The sequence below is a fragment of the Dipodomys merriami genome, unplaced genomic scaffold, assembly GCF_024711535.1.
Source record: "Dipodomys merriami isolate MVZ:Mamm:240054 unplaced genomic scaffold, mDipMer1.0.p SCAF_2, whole genome shotgun sequence".
NCBI lineage: Eukaryota > Metazoa > Chordata > Mammalia > Rodentia > Heteromyidae > Dipodomys > Dipodomys merriami.
In genome coordinates, this window is record NW_027203381.1 from 30,921,923 (window position 1) to 30,942,592 (window position 20,670).

Sequence of the window (20,670 nt, forward strand, 5' to 3'; positions counted from 1 at the left end):
CCTTTAACATGAAAAATTTTAACACAAATAGGTGAGTGACAGGATTAGGAAATACTATGGTTAGAAGGATTTGTACAAAAAATGAGTCATCCTTGAGTTAAAAATGTTTAGTTTTTTTCTACTAGAAACAATATGGCATTTTCATTGGAATGAAATAAATATTCTGGGTAAGAAACATTTTATAACACTGCTTGCATAAACTGTGGTTTCTCAGCATCTCCTTGAAATGTTCACTACATGGTAACACTTCACCAAAAGCTTACTTAGCAAGAAAAGCCAAGTCTATTTCATGTACCGATCATGCAGATGGCCTTTTCAATGTTTTGAATTCTCTATAAAGTGTGACTAGCCAGGGAGGCGACAGAAAGGTGGCAGACAGGACACACAGTCCCAAATGAACAGATTGAAATGGGTATAATTTAAGTCTAGCCAAAAGTAAAGTGTGCATTCACAAGTAGTTACTACTTTCACTCATAGTAACATTTCAAATCCAGAAAACGGGAAATTTACTGGTTGAAAAGGACCAACAATGAAATCCACGGGCTGCTATGGAAAATATGAAACTTCCTCTACATGCAGAATATCTAAATTCAAATAAACTACCAATTGGGTTAGGAAATTCTTTTATTCATAAGTCTTTCAAAGGGAAACTTTAATACAGCAGGATCAAATACCAACAAATTCTGACTGTTTATCATTGAACCTCTGTGTTCCGTTTATTTTCTGACTAATACAAGAAGCAATGCATAATCAGCTGTGTTTTCTGAGGACAGCAGCCTTCTGGTTCACTAATTTGCTTCAGTTATATCTGACCCAGGAAACCATCTGATACTAGGAGATTTATTTTAGCATCAACACACATGGTATAAATGATCACTACATTGTGCTCATAGTGATTCACGTATGTTTACATGCGTTGTTTCCAAATATTCTGTTCAGCTTAGAGCTTAGAAATTCAGAGGGACAGCAAGCCACAAGAACTGACATAACATGACAGGATACTATGAATCTAATTCTCAAAAAAAAAAACCCACTTTTCTTCTTTACCCCAATCTATTTGCTTTTCTATGTACAGCAGACCTAAAACTATTCCTGTGGTAGGAAATATTTGCTTCTCTGATCCCGTCTTTTGGCACTCAATCCTGACATATACACCTATGTCAAACTAGTTTCCCTTATTAATGTGCTCCTGAAAATTTTTATTGTATATATTATTATATATGTTTTATATATATTATATATTCATTCATTTTCCCCCCTGATCATAGCGCTTGAACTTGGGGCATGGGTGCTGTCTTTGAGCTCTTTTGCTCATGGCTAGTGCTCTGCCACTTTAAACCAAGCACCACGTCTGGTTTTCTGGTGGTTAATTGGAGATAAAGAGTCTCATAGACTTTCCTGACTGGGCTGGTTTTGAATTGCAATTCTCAGATCTCAGCCTCCTGAGTAGCTAACATTATAGGCGTGAACCACCAGTATTCATTCTTTTGCTAAATATATGACGTGAGGATGATTGAGTCAAAAAATATACTCATTCACTCAGTTTTTGGTTTGTGCTGATTTAGCAGATTCATGTTCTGAAAAGTCACAAGATTTCTTCTTTGGTACTTACTCTTTCAACTTTTTTGCCAGTCCTGAGTCTTGAACTCAGGGCCTGGGTGCCGTCCCTGAGTCTTTTTGTGCTCAAGGCTATCACTCTACCACTTGAGCCACACCACCACTTTGAGTTTTTCTGAGTAGTTTATCAGAGATAAGAGTCTCATGGACTCTTCTTCCCAGGTTAGCTTCAAACCACAATCCTCAGATCTCAGCCTCCTGAGTAGCTAGGATTACAGGAGTGACCCACCAATGCCTGGTTTCAACTTTCTTAATATTAGGCATGATACATAAGTCAGTAAGGACATATTTTAAACAGGTGCTTGGATTTTCTCTAAAGGACTGAGCCTGGCCTCTGAAATACAAGACAAAAAAAATGAATGTTAAAGGAAGGATCAGTGAAAATCCCTTCTAAGCAAAATTATAACAGAAGCCAGGAAACTGAAAAAATAGGACAGATGTTTTATCCAATAAATACCAAGCCCTGACATGCAGCTTAGAAATGGATATCTTTTTTTGGCACTCAGGACAGAATAAAAGTTACTTCTTTCTGCTTGTGCACTGGATGGATCACAGAACCAAGGACAGTGACTCTAATACTTCAATCCCTACAACGAAGCCTGTCCTCCCCATAGGTGAACAAAGGTAACATGAGGGATCAGAAATGAGAGGTCTGGTTTTCCCTACAACAGTCATAACACAACATCTTTTGAAAGGCACAAATATACAATTTCTGTCAGTGTTTTACTTGTCTACAAAAAAAGTACCAGCCAAAAGCTAATCTTCCAGTTTTATACTTGCTTCTAAATCTCCCAAATCCTTTCCTCAAAAAGTCTTATGTAGAAGAACTGGAACAAAGGCAGGTAGAAGATCATAAGTAACCAAGAGACAGCCATGACAGCCAGAAAAACTATGAAATTTGTGTTCCAGCAAAATTGTCAATTTGGATTATTTCTTGGAGTCTTCACAATATTCCTTTGTCTCCTCTTCTTCATTTACTATTCAGTGTGAACTAGAAAAATGTCCATTAGCACTCATCTGTGTTAAGCTGAGTACTAAAGTGAAAGTGTAACTGCATTCTTTCCTAATTTACTTACTAATTCACTGATGGATGTAAGAGGCCACCGCAATTCTAACTTTGATCTTTTACTCAAGACACAAGAATGGAAGAAATCATAACATTATCTTGATCAGCCTGTATTTCTAGACACGAATCTTGCCATGCTATCTGGGATCCAGCCAATGAAGACTATTGGTGCTTCCTAAACAAATTGACCTGCTGTGTTCATTCCTATTTGCTCTGACTGTCACGCTTCCAAGTTCTCTTCTACACCTTTCTACCATACCAACTCATCTTGGCAGATCAAACTAAAGAGCTTCCTGTAAAGCTTCACTAACTATCCCTGAGGTTCACTTTCCCCTGTCCCTGCTTCCTCAGAATTTTCTGGATGAATTTTCTGCAATCCTCAGTGATCACTGGCTCACAACTCAAGCTTTTACTTCTGTGCTTATCTGGTTTACTTCTGGGCTTATCGTGGTTAATCCATCAAATGTTTAGTAAACTCAAGCTTAATATTTGATTTTCTCTAAATTTATTGAAAGCCTCTACTGTCAAAGTTAACTTTAAAATTCTGGTTTTAACAAGAAAGGGCAGAAAGCAAAGCATGGGATTTTTTAAAATAGAAAAACACATGCAAAAAGCCCATTTAGAAAAACTGAAAACAGAAACCTTTTTGAAAAACTTTATAAAATTATTCTAAAGTAAATTAGGAAAAATAGGGAGACCATGTCTTTTTTTAGGTACTTCTTTTTTTAATAAGTTTTTTTGTGTGAAAATACTGTACAGAGGGGTTACAGTTACATGAGCAAGGTGATGAGTTTCTTATCCAGCATTGTTGCCTCCTCCTTTGTTTTTCCCCTACAATCCCTTCTCTCCCACCGCCCCCCCCCTGGCCTAAATTGTAAAGTTCGTTTTTCGACATAGTGTCTTATACATCTCATTGTTGCAATGGGTTCACCTTTATCCCTATTTAAAAAATTTGTATTAGAGCTTTATTTGCAAGTTGTTGTGAAGTTGCATGACTGGCTACTATTTATAGATATATTTCCCTCTGCTGTCTTTATCTATTATTTTAAGAAGAAAGTCACAGTTTGTGGTTTTGCAAAGGGAAACATAAATAAATTTGAAAGTCAAAATTTTAAATCATGATGCTAGATAAAATGGCAGGAACTGTGTGGGAAGAGAAGCCCAGCCCATGACAGAGCCTGGACACTGTGAAGCTCCTGCATGTAAGGTATTCTGGGTCATTGGTTGCTATAGGTCCCATGAAGCCATCCTGTCAGCAATAGGCTGCCTAGAAGTTCTCATTTTGCCTGACAGCTCTGGTGTGCAAACATCTAATAAAGGCAACGAGGGTAGATCCTTTAGCCATTTTCATTTCTTTAAGGTCTCCCCACAATTCAAGTTTCTCAAAAATAGCTTTCTAAAGCAATGATGTTGACATATATTATACCTAATGAAGTTTTGGGAAATAAAAAAATCAAATAAACAAAACAGCACAGGTGACAAAATGCAGTCAAAACTTCAATGTTTATCCTACAAAATTAAGAAAAGTTAGGGAAGGGGTGGGTTGGGAGGAATGGGTGAGAATCCTGGAATAGGTGATGTTAATCAAGACAAATTGTATTCATAAACAACTTTGTTGACTGTCAACTCCTCTGTACAACTTGGTATAACTAGTGAAAATAATACAGTGATGAAATAGATTACTAGAAATACTATTGTATAATTATATGTTATAATATATAGTATTATATGTATTAACCCAATATTATATATTTGTGTATAAATATATAACATTCTACATAAACATTGGGGACATGTGTATAACATTATATATAATATATAAAACATTTACATATATAAAACATATATAACATTATAAAATTATAATATATAAATATATGTATATACATAGATACATTAGGGATACCACTGGAGTCCCTAGAGGTTGGGATTTAGAAGTTTATTCATTTCTTATGAATTCATTCACAGAACATTTGCAGAGTACATTTCTTCTTCACATCAAGCACCATAAAAAATTTCAGGAATGAAAAGATTAAACAAGAACCAGGATGTAATTTTGAAGACATGAGGCTTTAAAAACTGTATTTTCAAATTACAGTGATATAGACTGTTAATTTTTATCTAAGGTAAACTTTCAAATAAAACAAAGTAGTGATAACTATAATTTGTTCTTTTTTATTATCTTTAAGAAGCTATACAGATGGTTTTAATTTGTTTAGAGAGATCAGTAAGCTGATTATTCAAAAGTATCTACTAATGGCAAATACTCTAAAGGACTGTTTAGATTACAATGTGATTTTTATATCGTACTTACATTTAAAATTGTATACATCAGATATTCTAGATAGATACAGCAATAAAATGCTTGCCAAAATTTATAAAAATTGACTTTATAAAAACCGGAAATCCATTTGACCCCAATTAAATTTGCCAGGACTCCAATGCTTTTAGAAAAAGATAATTCCTTAATCCTTTTTTGTATTCCATCTTTGTAGACCTGTCTTCTCTTTTAAAAAAATTCCTGTTCAAGATGAGTACAGGCACTTAGGCTTAAATAATTTTTCTTGCTGCACTACAAGAAAAAAAAACAACAGAAAGGAACAGATGCCAAAAGAAACTAGCCATAATACTAATAATAAAATAATGGACACATCAATTTTTCCCTAAGAAATTTCCAAAGGACAAAGCATCTTAACATTATAACTGTGGATGCTCTTGGAAACATTAAAAGTAATGCCTTCTGTGAATAAAATATGCATAGTATCATTGAAAGTTTTACTATGTTTTGAATGATTCAGCTTTATTATCCCTCTTTTTACTCAGGAGAGCTTTTCTGCAGGGGTAGTGGGGGGAGGGGTGCAAAACAAACCAAATAAATGGTGCATAGGAAAATATTCTGCACCATTGATTGCTATAGGTCCCATGAAGCCATTCTGTCAGTAATCTATATCAATGAAAACTTGCTATTATAAGATTTAGTCTTTGTGGACACTGTAATGATTTTGAGGGAGTTTCTGGCACCTCTTGCTGTCACAACCTTGATGTGCACAAATGACTCACAGACACTTGCATTCGCATTGTATCAGACAGGGAACTCCATGGGTGATGAGAAAGAATGTTTTACACAGTGGAGATGGAACTACAGTGAACTTCCATAAACACTCAGCTTACCAGCTGAGCCAATTTAACTATAGTAATACCTATGGATAACCTAATGTCTATGTATGTTGAAAAAGAGGAAACTCAAACCACAAACCAATCTATTTAAAAACAAGGGCTCCAGTTTTTAGCCACCTACACTCCACTTATCATAGAATCAATAAAGATTTTTCTATCTGAAAAAAATGGAAAGTAATAACACCATATGCCGTTTATGTGGGGTATAAAATATTAGGGGCTATTTCTTTTATACTGGCACAACACCTGTGATCTTTCATGCTACATAAGTTCCTTGGAGCAGCTGCAGGAAAAAAAAGAAATTGATTTAGAAAATGAGAAATTTGAAAAAGTGGATGGACAACCTATCAGTAAAAGACCAGCATGGGTCAAGGGAAGGTGCTTAACTGGTGGGCATCATTACTAATTATTGATCCTCATTACTGATTACTTTATGTTTCAACAATAATAATCAAGTCCAGTGAATAATACAAACAAGTTAGGCATGATCTCCATAGCATCTGAGAAATGGTTGTATATGGTCATTTTAAGCACAGAAAAGGGATTATCTGGCCTCAATGAAAAAGTACTTATTTTTAAGAGCACAAGTGATTTGTTCCTCCCACAAATCAAAGACTCCATATAAATCAAAAGAACATTGGCTAGTGAAGATAAGTAATTAGGGGGAATACCTTTAATTTGTTTTTATTTGAGAGGAAGTTTGTTTTCATTATGAGATCATACTCTTTTCCATCTTTATCTCTATATTATGAAATATTTCTCCTGTAACACAAGACAAGATGGGAAAGTGTACTTAAATGGGTCACTTTATCTGCACTTAAAAGGAAAAATTGTCTTTTTCCTCTTTACTCTGGACTGTTAAAACTGACTACAATCCATTTATACTAGAATAAAGGTCACAAGTCAAGAGGAAAAAAATATAAGAAAAAGAAGCCTTTAATGGATAAAAGAAATGGAAAACAGTATGCATCACTAATGTTTGAAAGAGTTAGAGTAAGTGATTTGGAAAAGTTAAAGGGGGTGGCAGCTAGTCAGTGACCAGCTGTTCTTTCATGCTGGGGACTGGGGTGGGGGGAAGGTTAGGTTAATTAAAAACACAAAACGTTTCACCAGAAGGGAAAAATTCTTCACTGCAGAGGTTATCAAAAAAAAAAAAAAAAACACATAGGGAAGCTGTGAGATTTCTACCCCTCTGGACAGCTGTTATTTAAATAATGTCTAATTGAACTAAATGCTGTAAGAAAACACTAACATGAGAGAGAGAATAATCCAAGGCTGCACAAACTTTTGAAATCTCCTGTACTTACTGTGAAGCATGAAATCTGTGGGCAGGATGAAAGAAGGAGGAATGAGGAGTGGGCAGAGGAAGTTTTACATCCTGCCAATGGTCATTTCTCTGAAGACTATTCTTCCTCTGGACATTTTTCCATGTGTAGCTAAAACAACACAACTTTTACATACTCAAGTTTCCTTAGGCCACCAATGTAGAACAGGTGTCTCCGCTAGCTAACAAAGAGGGTGGGATTAAAATGCACAGATTTTTGATAAAAGGCAAAAAAAAAAAAAAAAGCTTAACCCAAGAAAAACATGGTATGGAAATGGAAGGTTTCTTTCCCATGCCTTCATGGTTTTTAGGAAAGGTAGAAACTGAAAATATTGCTGTCTATTCTTCCTATGTAAACCAACAACTCTCTGCTCTCTGTATCCCTCCCACCCAACCAAACACAGAGAGGTAGACACCCAGCATCATGCAGAAACAGTATGGAGTATTTACAGGTAAGCAGTAAAACAGGACCTGGAGGAGATACCACATAGGTAGGCCACATCTAAAGTTACTCAAAACAATCCCTTCACAACTCAAAGGTCACTCTCCCGCTCCCTTCCTTTCCTCTCCTGTGAAAGTGCTCTGTAAGTTCTCATATGGCTTCTCCCAAGCCTTGTCAGAGCATACCTCACTTCCTCCAGGAAGCTCTTCATTTGTGTATAATTGATGTCTCAACCGAGATCCTATCCACACACTTCAAGCCACCTTAAAAGATTTTTCACTATTGATAAAAGACCTCTCAGACCAGCCTCTGAGCCAATGAAAACAAAAATTGAGCTGAATAATGTTTCATTAAGTTAACACAATTCTGCCAAAAATCACACAATCAGAAACCCGCTTATAAAACTGAACATAAAGACTAATGGAAAGGAACCAAATAAAATTCCAGAAATGTTGGGATCATTATTTACCCTGGGATCTAAGATCTAAAACATAGGATATTCTCTCTCTCTCTCTCTCTCTCTCTCTCTCTCTCTCTCTCTCTCTCTCTCTCTCTCTCTCTCTCTCTCTCTCTCTCTCTCTCTCTGTCTCTCTCTCTCTCTCCCTTCCTCCCTTCCTCCCTCCCTCCCTCCCTCCCTCTCCTCTCCTTTTATTTTTTCCCTAAGTGGAACCTTTTACAACACTAATTCCTTTGTTTGAGAGCTGCTTCCTCCCTGAAAGCCATTAGGGTTAATAGCAAGCAGAACCTTTTTGATCTTTGCGGATAAAAATTGTACATTCTCCAGTTTCCTCATTTATACAAAAATAAATGTCATGGTTACTGTTTATTTTAAACATGAAATGTACTACAGCCCCAAAAGGAGAAACACTTTCTTTTTTAATAACAATTTGTAAGTAGAGGCTGAAGAGAGTGAATATTGTCTGCTGATATTATCACTGCATATAAAATAGGAATAGGTTTTGCAAAAGCAGAAATTTGTTGTGAGTTGATTTAATGTGTGAGGAAACTGAATATATACCAAAGTATTATGCTCAGAAAACAACTCAGACACAAACACACCCATAAATCTCTGAACTAAAATAGACCATAAAATTCTAAATATTTTCTTTGGGTGACATAGATCTATACTACAGTCATAACTGGTCATGGGTTGTCAACACAGATATATCAAGTTATTCACCTAAATCACTCTTTGATCTCCAGGGCTTAGCTTATAAAATTTGAACAGTTAACTTGCTCAAGTCCATATGTCCAATGCTTATTAACTGAAGAAACTGTTCAGAAGTCAAAGAATATACATAACCATAGTTCTGTCTCATAAATCCTACAATCAATAATGTACCACTTGTACTATATTGCCATTATTTTCAAGAAAATTTAAAAAAAAACTTAAAAAGTATCCTGACAAGGCATCTTCCATTTTCAAAAGACATCTCCCTGGCCAACTGTTGCCCTGGCTAAATGATGTTTGAAGAGTAAAAACACTGTTGTTGTATTAACTCCACTTAAGAACTCCAGTGTTAATGAGTAGCATTAAGCTGTTAAAATTTCTCTTTTCTGTTTTGGCAAAGCAATTTACTCTCAGCTGCTTCTCTACCCATTCCTCTATTGGTGCAGCAAATGTTGAATCTTAATTTGAAATAACTTTGTAGTAATAGAAGTTATTCTTTCAATGTATCAGGGCATCTTACTAACTAATAAGTTAATACCCCCAGAATCCTCTTTTTACCCCCAAAGACTAGGAGATGAAGACTAGAGAACAGATAAAAACACAGACTTGAACCCCTCTTCTCCTCCCTCTCTACTACTGTTCCTTCACATCCATTTCCACATATGAACCATAGCTTCTGAACAGATGTTTTCAAAAATTTCTAAATGTATTTGTACAGCTGTAAGAAGTGTGGAAAATAGGTTCATTTTAACTTCTGACTAAAGTAGAAAATACACAAGGAAATCACTTAAAGCAGTTGAGCTTCTGAGAATTTTACTAATTTGTAGGTGATCATGCTTGATCCGTTCTACTCCTTCATTTTGGATAAACCTGGTTGTTCCCTTTGTCAAAGTCTCAAATTCAGAATCAGAATAATTTGGATTGATGTTAGAAAGACAAAGTGTATCTGGGGCCACTAGCTGATAAGTATTCCCTGTGGACCCAAGCAGCTAGAAGTTGGCTTTGGCTCTCTCTCTCTCTCTCTCTCTCTCTCTCTCTCTCTCTCTCTCTCTCTCTCTCTCTCTCTCTCTCTCTCTCTCTCTCTCTCTCTGTCTCTCTCTCTCTCTCTCTCTCTCTCTCTCATATGCTTGTACCTGCAACTTGGATAAGACCTTTCACCTTCCCACTGATGATAAAAAATAAATAATAGTGCTAATAAATATTGCCTATGCTACAGGAATATTGTAAAGATTAAAGGATGTGCATGTAAACAGCTTATAAGAGCTGAATGTTGTTAGTGCTAGGTAGATTTTTCAGTATCTGTGTTTGAAAGCGTATCCTGAGGCTAGATTAATGGGCTGTACTCAGAAGCATGCGGATAGGAAATATGCTTATCCTGCAAGATGTGATTGTGGTTTGCAATAAGATACAAAGGTGGGCATGTCAAGGAATACTCAAGGAAATAAGCTATTTACTACTCTGTCAGTGATTTCCCCAAAGCAATTTCTCTAATGCAACTTCAAAGGAGAGGCCAGGAAATCTAATTTGGGTCACATTCACAGGATATGGATGGGTATGAGTCTTTCTGTGAAGTACCTATTCACGTGTCAAATTAGGGGAGTGTACTTATTCCTGATTTGGCTTAATTATTGGCTGAGAGCTCTCGCCCTAGCTCCCACTGCTGCCCAATTATTAAAATCCTCTCTGTCTGCTCTGGAATTCAGGGTTAGTCATTAGCAAAATCTTCTGAAGCCTCACATTTTCTCTGAAAACTCCCTTCACATAAACCTTGGCTCTCTTCTATACAGACCAGTTCCCCCAGAAAACTCTCAGCTGGTTGCCTTTCTTTTCCACATGTCTTGTATATCTGAGCCTGGGAATGTGATGGGTGACCCATATTTTCCTCACTTTTCCTTCATCCTCTACCTCCCTGCTCATTAGCTGCCTCCAATATTGTCTCACATCTCATCAGAGTATACTGTACCAGTGAACCCCCTTTTCACTGAACGTATCTGTCAACTACTGGCTCATTCTCCTTCATCATTTGAGAACTTTAGCTCTTCAATGTCACATTTAGTCAATATTATTTCCATTATAATTGTCTGTTTCAACAGCTATGCAGACGTTTCTCTAATGTCTTATGCTAGGCTTACCATCAGCTTGTATAACACAGTTCACCATAAACAAAGGGAACTTTACCACCAGGCATACCCAGCACAAGTCACGGCAGCAGATAGAGCAGATGAAGTAGTGAATTTTAGTTGCTTAAGGCCCTCGCATTCTCATAATCAAACTCTATAAAGAGGAGTTCACACACTGTTTAACTATTCTTGACAGCTTTACATCCACTCCCTTCTTTTGTCTTGTCTCAGTCACACATATCATATCAATATACTAACTTTCTGATACCCTAAAACTCAATGCCATGCACTCATACATCCAGGGACTTCTATCTCTTGCCCCCTAAAATGCCAGATCAAATAATCTTTTCATTTCAGTGTTGTCTCCACCATCACAACATCCTTCTGAGGTGTGGTTTCAATCATCTCCACATTCAACTTTAATTCCAGGAATATTCCCTCCCCCCACACACACTACCTTTCCATACACATTCAAGGCCTCTTCCTTCACCCATTGCAGCTAGATTTGACAAGATCTACTCAAATCTATCTGTGTTCTTAGACTATGAGTTCAGCACCTGAACGCAACTGGAAAAATTAAAAAAAAAAAAAAAAAAACCTTCTCTCATAGTAAATTCCAGACCAATAACATTGAGAGTTCCCTTAGAGCTTTTGGACTCTTCTAAAAAATATTTTATATCTTCTACTTAAATCTACTAAAAACTTTCCCAAACCTTACCCTCAACTAATGAACTGATTTCCCATTGCACTGACAAATATGAAACAGTGACAAGCAAATTTTTATCAGCCTCTTTCACAGGTACTCACTTACTTTCATATCAAATAAAATAAATCCAGCACCTGTCTATAATCCTGTCCATCTGTAAAGGTCCCATTTTCCCTCATCTTTGGAAGCATAGAGAAATACAACATTCTGCCCACATTATTACTTTTTCTTCCTCAACCAGAATTGTTTGTTTTTGTAAGTATACAATTCTAACTAATGTATTTCCTATTTTGAAGACATAACGTATTTCTATTATCCTGTAGCCATTTTCATATTGCATGTCTCTTTTTCTCAAAAACACATTTGGTCTCCATTCTTTCAAACCCTTTCCATTTGGGCTTGTAGCTTTATAATTCCACAAAAACAGCCACTGTCAAGTTCATCCATAAACTCACAGGGCAAAATTCAGTGGAAATTTCATAATCATCATCCTAACTAGACATATTAAATGCCCTGAAAGTTGACTCAATCACTTCCAAGAAACACTTTCTTCACTTGGTTTCCAGGACAGAAATATTTTCATGTTCTTGATCCTCAGTCTCATTTGCCATATCCTGCGGTCTCTTCCAGCCTCTTGAAATTCAAGTGCCCCTTGAATTTTAGAGCTCAGTCTTTGAGCCACTTCTCTTTGCAATTTACCTTAGTTCTTTGGTGATCTCATTCAGTTTCATGTCTATAAATATCATCAGTAACCTGACCACTTTCAACTGTGTATCCCCCTAGAAAAGTGTTTCCTTTGAATTTCAGAGAGAAAAGTGCAGTTATTTAGCACATCTACCTGGCGGTAGAAATGAAACTCCATACTCTGAATCCAAAACTAGGGTCCTGATCAACAACGCTCCTGCCCATCCTCCTTCACTTGGAAATCTTTCCATTTTGGCTAAAGGCAATGCTGTTCTCCTACCTGCTCACATTTAAACTTTTCTATCTCACAGCTATTTGTCTGTCAGCAGCTCTCATTGCATCTCCCTGCAAGTCTGTCCAGAATCCAGTCACTTTTCATCACCTACTACTGCTCCTTTCATTCGCATCACCCCCACCTCTCTTCTCTCCCCTAGAATATAGCAATCACCTTCTAACTGGTCTCCCTGATTGTATCCTTGCTCACCTATTTTCTTATTCTTACTGATCTTGTTCAAATGTAAGAGCACTGTCTTTCTAGCTCAAAACCTGACAACTCATTGATATCTCAGTTAAAGTAAGAGCCAAGATTAACATACGTTAATCTAACCCCCAATAAATTCTCTGGTTTTGGGGGTTGGAGTTGGGGCTTGGTTTATAGAAGGTTATCCAATTGGCAAAAGCCTCAGGTAACAAATTTCAGTCCCAGTCTTGGACCTAAAAATATCATCTGGCTTTATAGCTAGCCTTACTCCCTTTCCTCACTTTTGCCTCTTAAACACACCAATCCTTTGCTGCTTCTGGAGTGTTCTACACGTTCTTCTGCCTCAAGGCCTTTACAGTTGTTGCACTCTTTATTAAATCTCAGTCCATCACTCCATTGAGAGCTCTTGCAAACATCTTGGCCTTCCTCTACTTTTATTCTTTCATTTACTTTTCCCAGCATCTCTTGTCTCTACTCATTAAACCACACATGTTAAGATTTACCTTGCTTATTGCCTATCTGTCCAAGAACCTAAAGTCTACTAGAGTTTCATTTTTGCTATCTGCTTCTGGAACTGCAATAACAAGAAGAGTACATGGCACATGGCAGAAGCTGAGTCTGTAATGACATGTATAGGTAGCTATATCTATAAAGGAAAAGAGAGAGCGCACACACACATACTTATAGTACACACACACACACACACACACACACACACACACACACACACATATTCAGTGTAACACTGGGAATGACCTTAGTAAGATTCTCCATTGTCCTGAAAGGAAAAGGTGTGCCTTATTCACTATCCCTTCCAGAATGCCAGCAACTGTGCCTGTCCTCTTTGGTTTCAAGCACCAGGCACAGAGCACCCACTTTCTTCAGTGATGGGGAGGTGGTTTCAAAAGAGTTTGGAATTTTAACTTCACATCGAGTACAAGTTAGTGAATGTAATACATGAAACAGTTTTCCCCCATATTAGTCAGAAAAGACTGTTTCTTATGTTAAATTCACAACCTTGGCGGCAGATCAGATAGGAATGATGCAGCATTGGTCTTATGGGGCCTATCAGAAAGCACGGCAATCTAAAAGGCAGGAGTGTTCTATCAGTCTGCAGAGAGAATGCAAGGTTCCTCCTATGGCTATTAACAAAATGAACGACTTGGCATTGCTACTGAAATATGATATTTCTGCAAGGATCCTTTCAGGTTTGTTTGCTTAAAGAGAATTTACTGGTTCCTATGAAGTCCACTAGTAGAGACTTTAATTACACCATCTTTCTCCCAAATCATGATCTGTGACCAGTGGGGTTAGGTACAAGAAAACTCCTGAGTGCAGACTTACATACCCCAACAGAATCATAATGTAATTGCATCAAGAGAAATTTACAAAGAATGAAATAACTGAGATGGGATTCTAAGGTTAAACAAAATGTTCCCTTAGAATTCCAGTAAAGTCCTTCACTTGTCAAATGTGTTTAAGAAGAAAATACCTTACTTGGCCCACGTTTCTGTGATTAATGGTAATACAAAATTTAATCTACAAAAAACAAAAACAAGGAACAAAACTATTATAAAACTACTTGTGATTGCAGGAAAGAATCAGTATAATCCATAATGAAACATGACCATTTTTAGTACTTCCATAAAAATAAAATCATTGGATACCTCTAGGAACCCCACTTGCAAGGAAAAACAATACTGGTATTTGTAACACTCCAGAGAATTTTGAAGACAAATATACTATTAGGGAAAAAAGCAAACAGTAAAAACTATATAGATACTAAACTTATTAAATCAAAGTCAACTGGTGATCAATTTTACCAGGGGGGTGGGAAGGGAAGGAGGAGGAAGAGAATGAAGAGGAGGAGAAGGAGGAGGAAGAGGAGGAGAATGAAGAGGAGGAGAAGGAGGAGAAGGAGAAGGAGGAGGAGGAAGAGGAGGAGGAGGAGGAGGAAGAGGAGGAGCAGGAGGAAGAGGAGGAGGAGGAGGAGGAGGAGGAGGAGGAGGAGGAGGAGGAGGAGGAAAAGGAGGAGGAGGAGGAAGAAGAAGAAGATCTATTATGGTACATAGTTCAACTAGTGAAAGTCTGCATAACTTTTACAAAAACAAAGTTTCTACCTGAAGTTCAACTCACTCACCTCCATTCTCCTCTCCATTGGCACTGGCCTCTGCCATCTCTGTGCCTTCCAGCTCTGACTCACAGACTAGATCTAATGCCCCATCTGCTGGACATGATGATTCTTCTTTCTATATTATTTTTTAATGTAATAGTAATAGAAAAACTTGTTATTAATAGAAAACATTTAAAATACTTATAATTTTAAGTCAATTAGCACTTAAATCTTAATGCTCTTGAACACTATGTAGATTTTTTAAGTAAGCTATTTAAAATATTTTTAGAATCATGAAGTGTTATCATAGTTATACACGATTTCAAATTTCAATGCTTGACTTTTTAATGTAAAAATCGCTTGACAAGAGAAAAATTTAGTACTGGGAAAATTTTGTTGATATTTTTGTCTAATTTGTAAAAAAAATCCATACAGAAAGTACTCTTTGGCATATGCTATTTCCATTTTTTTCAATTCTCTAGGGTTTCTTATATGAAGAAGTATATTTAAAAGCTCAGAATGTTAATAATATATTAAACAAAATAGCTATAATAAAACAACTGAAAATACAGTCATTATGAAGAACTTGCATTATTTCCTGACACACCCACCATAACAAGGACTTGAGGATTAAGAAGGACTTAAGTTCTTGCCAGAGATAACTTTGGGAATTAAATATAAAAATTTCCCAAGAAAATTAATGAACTTAAAATATGGTCCCTCATTTATTAAAAAACGAACTTGTATTTTATTTATAAGAATTAAAACAGAAAATTTGTTTCAAGTCCTTGGTAGTCCTTTGGGAGTGTGTATTTCAGACAGTATTTCCCATTCTAGGGAAAATAAGAATTAGACAAAAAGAATTACACAAAAGACACAGTCATTTGCACATTTGTCTTTTATTTTCTCTATTTTCATTTATTCTGTAACAGGTACGCACTGTTAGTAAAACTTGAGAACGTGGTTATTAAATTGAATACCTGATTTAAATCAGCAAGTTTTCAAGCACATAGAATAAATATCTCATCTTCATAAAAAGGTGTGAAGCCTGTATACCAGTTGCAATCATTAAGTCAAAGAGTTATGAGTGACTATGATGATCTTAAATTCCTCACTGACAACCCATGATACTCCTTCCCATGAATTTTAAAGAATCAAGAACTTCAAGGAAGCCACAACTATTTTCCATTACCATATGTTACGGAGTGAAACCACAGATATGCTGTCATTAAAGAATAAAATACCATTGTTTATTCTTAATATGAAATTATTTTGTGACATCTGAAAACACTTAAAAAGGCATAGGGGTTCTTCTACCCTTCACTGAAATATAATTGTATTTTCCTTCGTATGTTTGAACAAATGCCTGATGCACAGTAATAACACACATAATACGTAGGACAATCCAACTTACTTTGAGAGCGTAGAGGCCTGACTTGCCAGGGATCTTGAAGAAGGTTCCATCCCCTATTCGAGTGTTTGTGTGAAGCATTGCATTCAAACAGGCTAATGGAGAGGTTCCACTAGAAAATAAAAATGTGCAAAAATGAAGTGTGTGAGATGCAGCAGTTTGGGAAGACTGTTCTCTGAGTCTCTTTAAAAAAAAAAAGAAGGAAAGAAAGAAAAAAAGAAAGAAAAAAAAACCCACATGCCTTTTTAAAATGTCCTCCCATCCTCAAAAACATCTACATTACAATAACAGGCCAGTCCAGTTTTGCCAAAGTTAATCAGATGCATCTGTTCTACAGCCTTCAGGCGAAAAGTTTCCTAAATTGAAGTTACACTTTTATTCATAAAGCAACCAACATTCTATCTTAAGAAATCAAAGCCCAAACTTTTATGTGAGGTTATTTTGTAAAATAACACTGTGATGCCTCAGTTTTAAAAATATTCCAGACAACTTGATGGTTGCACTTGAATGATCAAAAAAAAAAATCAAGTTCAAGGGCAGCTCCATCTTGTAGGTTGCAAAGCAACAAAAGAATAATAAAAAACAGGGAAGGACTGATTTGAAATTATAAGCATTTAGGGATGCATTTCTCACAGGGCAAAATAAGGAATGTACTCTGTATTCATAGCTGTGCTGTAGTTTCTGACATGGCAGAGTTTCCTTAGATTTGTAAATAAGTAACTTCAAAATTCTGCTTAGCTAACAATCTTCTGCAGCAAAGTCCAAGTGACTTAAATATGAAATTAATCTTGTTTGATTAACATTAAACTAGTGATTAATATTTTCAAAGTACCTCTTTGTAAATATTATTGTGGTAAATTTATAGGCTTGTTAAAAGGTACATGAAATGTTAATATTCATTTCTTGGAATAAAATTCAGATCTTTTGTTAGTGTGTGTTTTACCTGTAAACTAAAGCTACAATTATTGCTTCCATTTGATTATGTTTCTGTACACATTTATCTTCTGAAGATGCTCAAATATCGATATTTGTACAAGCTAATTCTGGTTAAAAATCCTGTTTCTAGTCCACAATCCTCTGGGAGTTACAAGTATTTAACCCCAAAATATTCTGAGACAACAGAGCTTTTAAGTATTGTAATTTCAAACTCTGAGTTTCTGCATAAAAACTTAGCTATTATAAATTAAAGAAGGATTATCAACACTATGATACACTATGAAAACTCACCAGTACTATGAAAAGTTAAATTTGCTTAGTGAGATGCCAGAAGAGACTTAATCAAAAGTCAGCATATATCTGCATCCTGGTCATAAAGGTTTAGAGGTAGTATAATATTGTGAGTACTCTTTATTATTTTAGGAAGCAGCTGCTCTGTGCCAACACATAAATACAAATCCATTGGGTTTGACAGGAAACAAGAGTCCTAATATAAATTTGGCCATAAAACAATGTAATGGTAACACGAAAGTACACATGGTAATAATGCTTTGTGCTTATATAAAACCTACAAGCTCACAAGCTCTAGTTAAGTGAGCCAAGGCATACTTACAAATAAACATATTCATCTCTCCAGAAATGTCTATAACTGAATTCTAGATAAATAATGCAACACATGTTGTAACAGTACACTGCAAAATATATTTTTTACATTATTCTCTGCAAACTAAAGCATAGAAAATCTGAAGCTGGGAATGAGTATGCCAGATTTGGGGAGTTTTAATTTAGTGGGACTGTCAGCAATATGGACTTTCTGTACAGATTTGGCAAGGAGATCTACAGCTCAACACAGAAAAATGACACAATGTAGATTGTTTTAAATAGAACTTGGTAAAATTGTATACCTTACTTGAACCATCATAACACTCTCCTTGCTCTTGAATACTAATGCATTTGACTAATGAACTCATGTTTAGAACATTAAGTAGTGTGCAGATTTAAAGTAAGAAACACTGAACAAATGTTACAATCACTTACCTTTTCTTTCAAAGTAAAGGTAATTTTAGAAGTTACATGGGTTATTAAATAGTAGCTAGTGCTGTACTTTTTATCACTCTATGTGCTCTCTACCCAGTACAGACAAATAGTAAGCTCTAATGAGCATTAATACCTTATTAAATTACATAGTTTATTAGTTCAATAAACTGGATTTGCTATGAAAAAATGTAAATATATAATTACATTTACAATAAATCTTCAGAAGTCTCAATGACTAGTAAGATTGCAAATATTTCTCAAACAAATGTTAAAAAGCATTTTTCAAAAATCATAGCATTTTAGTTATTGATATTACTTTCTTAAATTTTATAAAATCAAGAAAATTTGGAATCATTTTCCTTAAAAATATGTACACTGGGAAAAACAAAGGTGGAGGTAACAATGCTCGATAGGAAATGTACTCATTACCTCGCTCATGTAACTATAACCCCTCTGTACACTATTTTTACAATAAAAACATAAAACTACATATACTGTACTCATAAATTGACAAACTGAGTTGAAACCTCCTGGTACAAGCATTAATAGATATGTAGTTTTTCAACATAAATAAATAATTTTAATTTTTGTTTTATTCTATCATTGGTTTTATTTTTCTCATGATCATATTTTCTATTTATTTTATTTTATTATAAAGATGATGTACAGAAGGGTTACACTATGTAAATCAGGTTTTTGAACATTGTTACCACCTCTCTAACTTTCTCCCAGGTCCTGATCCCCTCTGACCCTTCCCCCCATGTTGTTTAGTTCATTTCCAACATAGTATCTAGTGAGTATCACTGTTGAATTAGCTGATCTTCTGTCCCATGGTGTCAGTGAGCATCACATTTTTTAAAGAAAGGTATTTACTGAATTCTACTAAACAGGAATAAATAAATGAAAACCATATTGACATAATTTTGTTATTTTATATACAGAAAAAGTAGAATTAGGAAATGCCCTCTATCTCTATTTAGCAACTATAGAGATTAACTGTGGGTCTGAAAAAGATGAAGGAAACATGACTTCAAACGTTCTTAGGTATTACGTAACATGTTAATTTTAGTTCATTCACAAAACAGTTTCTTTATTCCTAAGGGTAATCAGCATAAGTCAAAATTAAAGTGAAAATTTATTGTAACAAAATGTGTGTGTGTGTGTGTGTGTGTGTGTGTGTGTGTAGTGAAGTGAATGATAGGTTTTTAGCAAAGTATCTCTGAAATTTCACAGGTTACTTACTTTCTAATAAGATGAATCGGAGGAACCGTGACATTCCAGTTTATAAAAGGAAACCAGACAGAAAGGAAGGAAGAAAAGAAAGTTAGTTTTCTAATACAAAAGCTCAATTCTTCACTTTATCAATTCAATAAGTAAGATAATGTACAAGAACTAGGCCAACACCTGACACAGGCCACCTGTGGGTGCTCAGGAGGTCATAGGGTGCTTTTGACTTTCTTCATCAGTACATCCACAATGCTAGCAATTTGTTCACCATGTACATGGACTGTCATATTATAAATATGATAAGAAATAAAGAGGACAATATTTAGCACAAATTATCTTTTTTCTTCCATCCCCTATAATTATGCTCTTTCTTATACACCTGCCAGAGTAGATATACAGCTTATTCTATTTATTTGATTTTCCCTCCAGACTGTAAGGTTGTGCAAGCCTTCTGGGTTGTTTCCATTTCTCACAACCCCTGAAGCAGAACAGGAGTGGAATGTGGAGGCAGGGGAGCAGGCATAATTTAAAATGTCTAGACATCAAAGAACCCCTAGAGACACTGTGCTGAGCCCACTACTGTGTGAAATAGGAAAAAACAAAAAACATGGCTTTTTGTCATCAAATTGGTGATGGGACTCATCAAATTTTACTAATAGTGAATGCTCACTGAAGACAATGGATAACCTTTCTATTTAAATAAAAAATTCAAAGCCAGGAAGTATCCTGGGAACTCTGATTGAAAAAACAGACATGACAAAGAAATATTATAAATACAGGCTTCCATTATTTTACGTAGAAAAACTAATAATGTTGCATAAGACAATATTTAAATAACTGTTTCATTATATTACTCTATTTAATAAAAATTTAAGAAGAAATTTATTACTCGTAAATATGTTTAAACTTCATTTTAAAATATGGAAATATAAGGGTTAATCCTAAGCAACATAAGTCTAAAACCTCAACAAATTCAATATGCAATTATGAAGTACCATTATTAGACAATTACTGTGCTAAGTGCTGTTAATAATAAACAACTACATACTTCTTTCAGAAAACAATTAATAGCTTGTTTTAAGTATTCTATTAGCTTTGATAAAATATCTTAATTTAAAGGATCCATTTTAAAAGTAAATTATGTGGGTCCCTGAGGG

The 20,670-nt window shown here is 35.5% G+C and overlaps 1 protein-coding gene across 1 annotated transcript in view; it reads right to left on the reverse strand.

Annotated features, from left to right (window-relative positions):
* Positions 1–16,550, reverse strand: part of Asxl3 (ASXL transcriptional regulator 3) — a 97,037-nt gene extending 80,487 nt beyond the window's left edge. Inside the window, exons 1-2 of the mRNA XM_070029361.1 lie at positions 16,316–16,550; positions 14,929–15,037 (exon numbers count right to left, since the gene is read on the reverse strand). Of these exons, the coding sequence (XP_069885462.1) occupies positions 14,929–15,037; positions 16,316–16,393 (187 nt within the window). The 5' untranslated portion in view covers positions 16,394–16,550. The remainder of the gene's footprint in view (positions 1–14,928; positions 15,038–16,315) is intronic.
* Between the last annotated feature and the right edge of the window lie 4,120 nt (positions 16,551–20,670).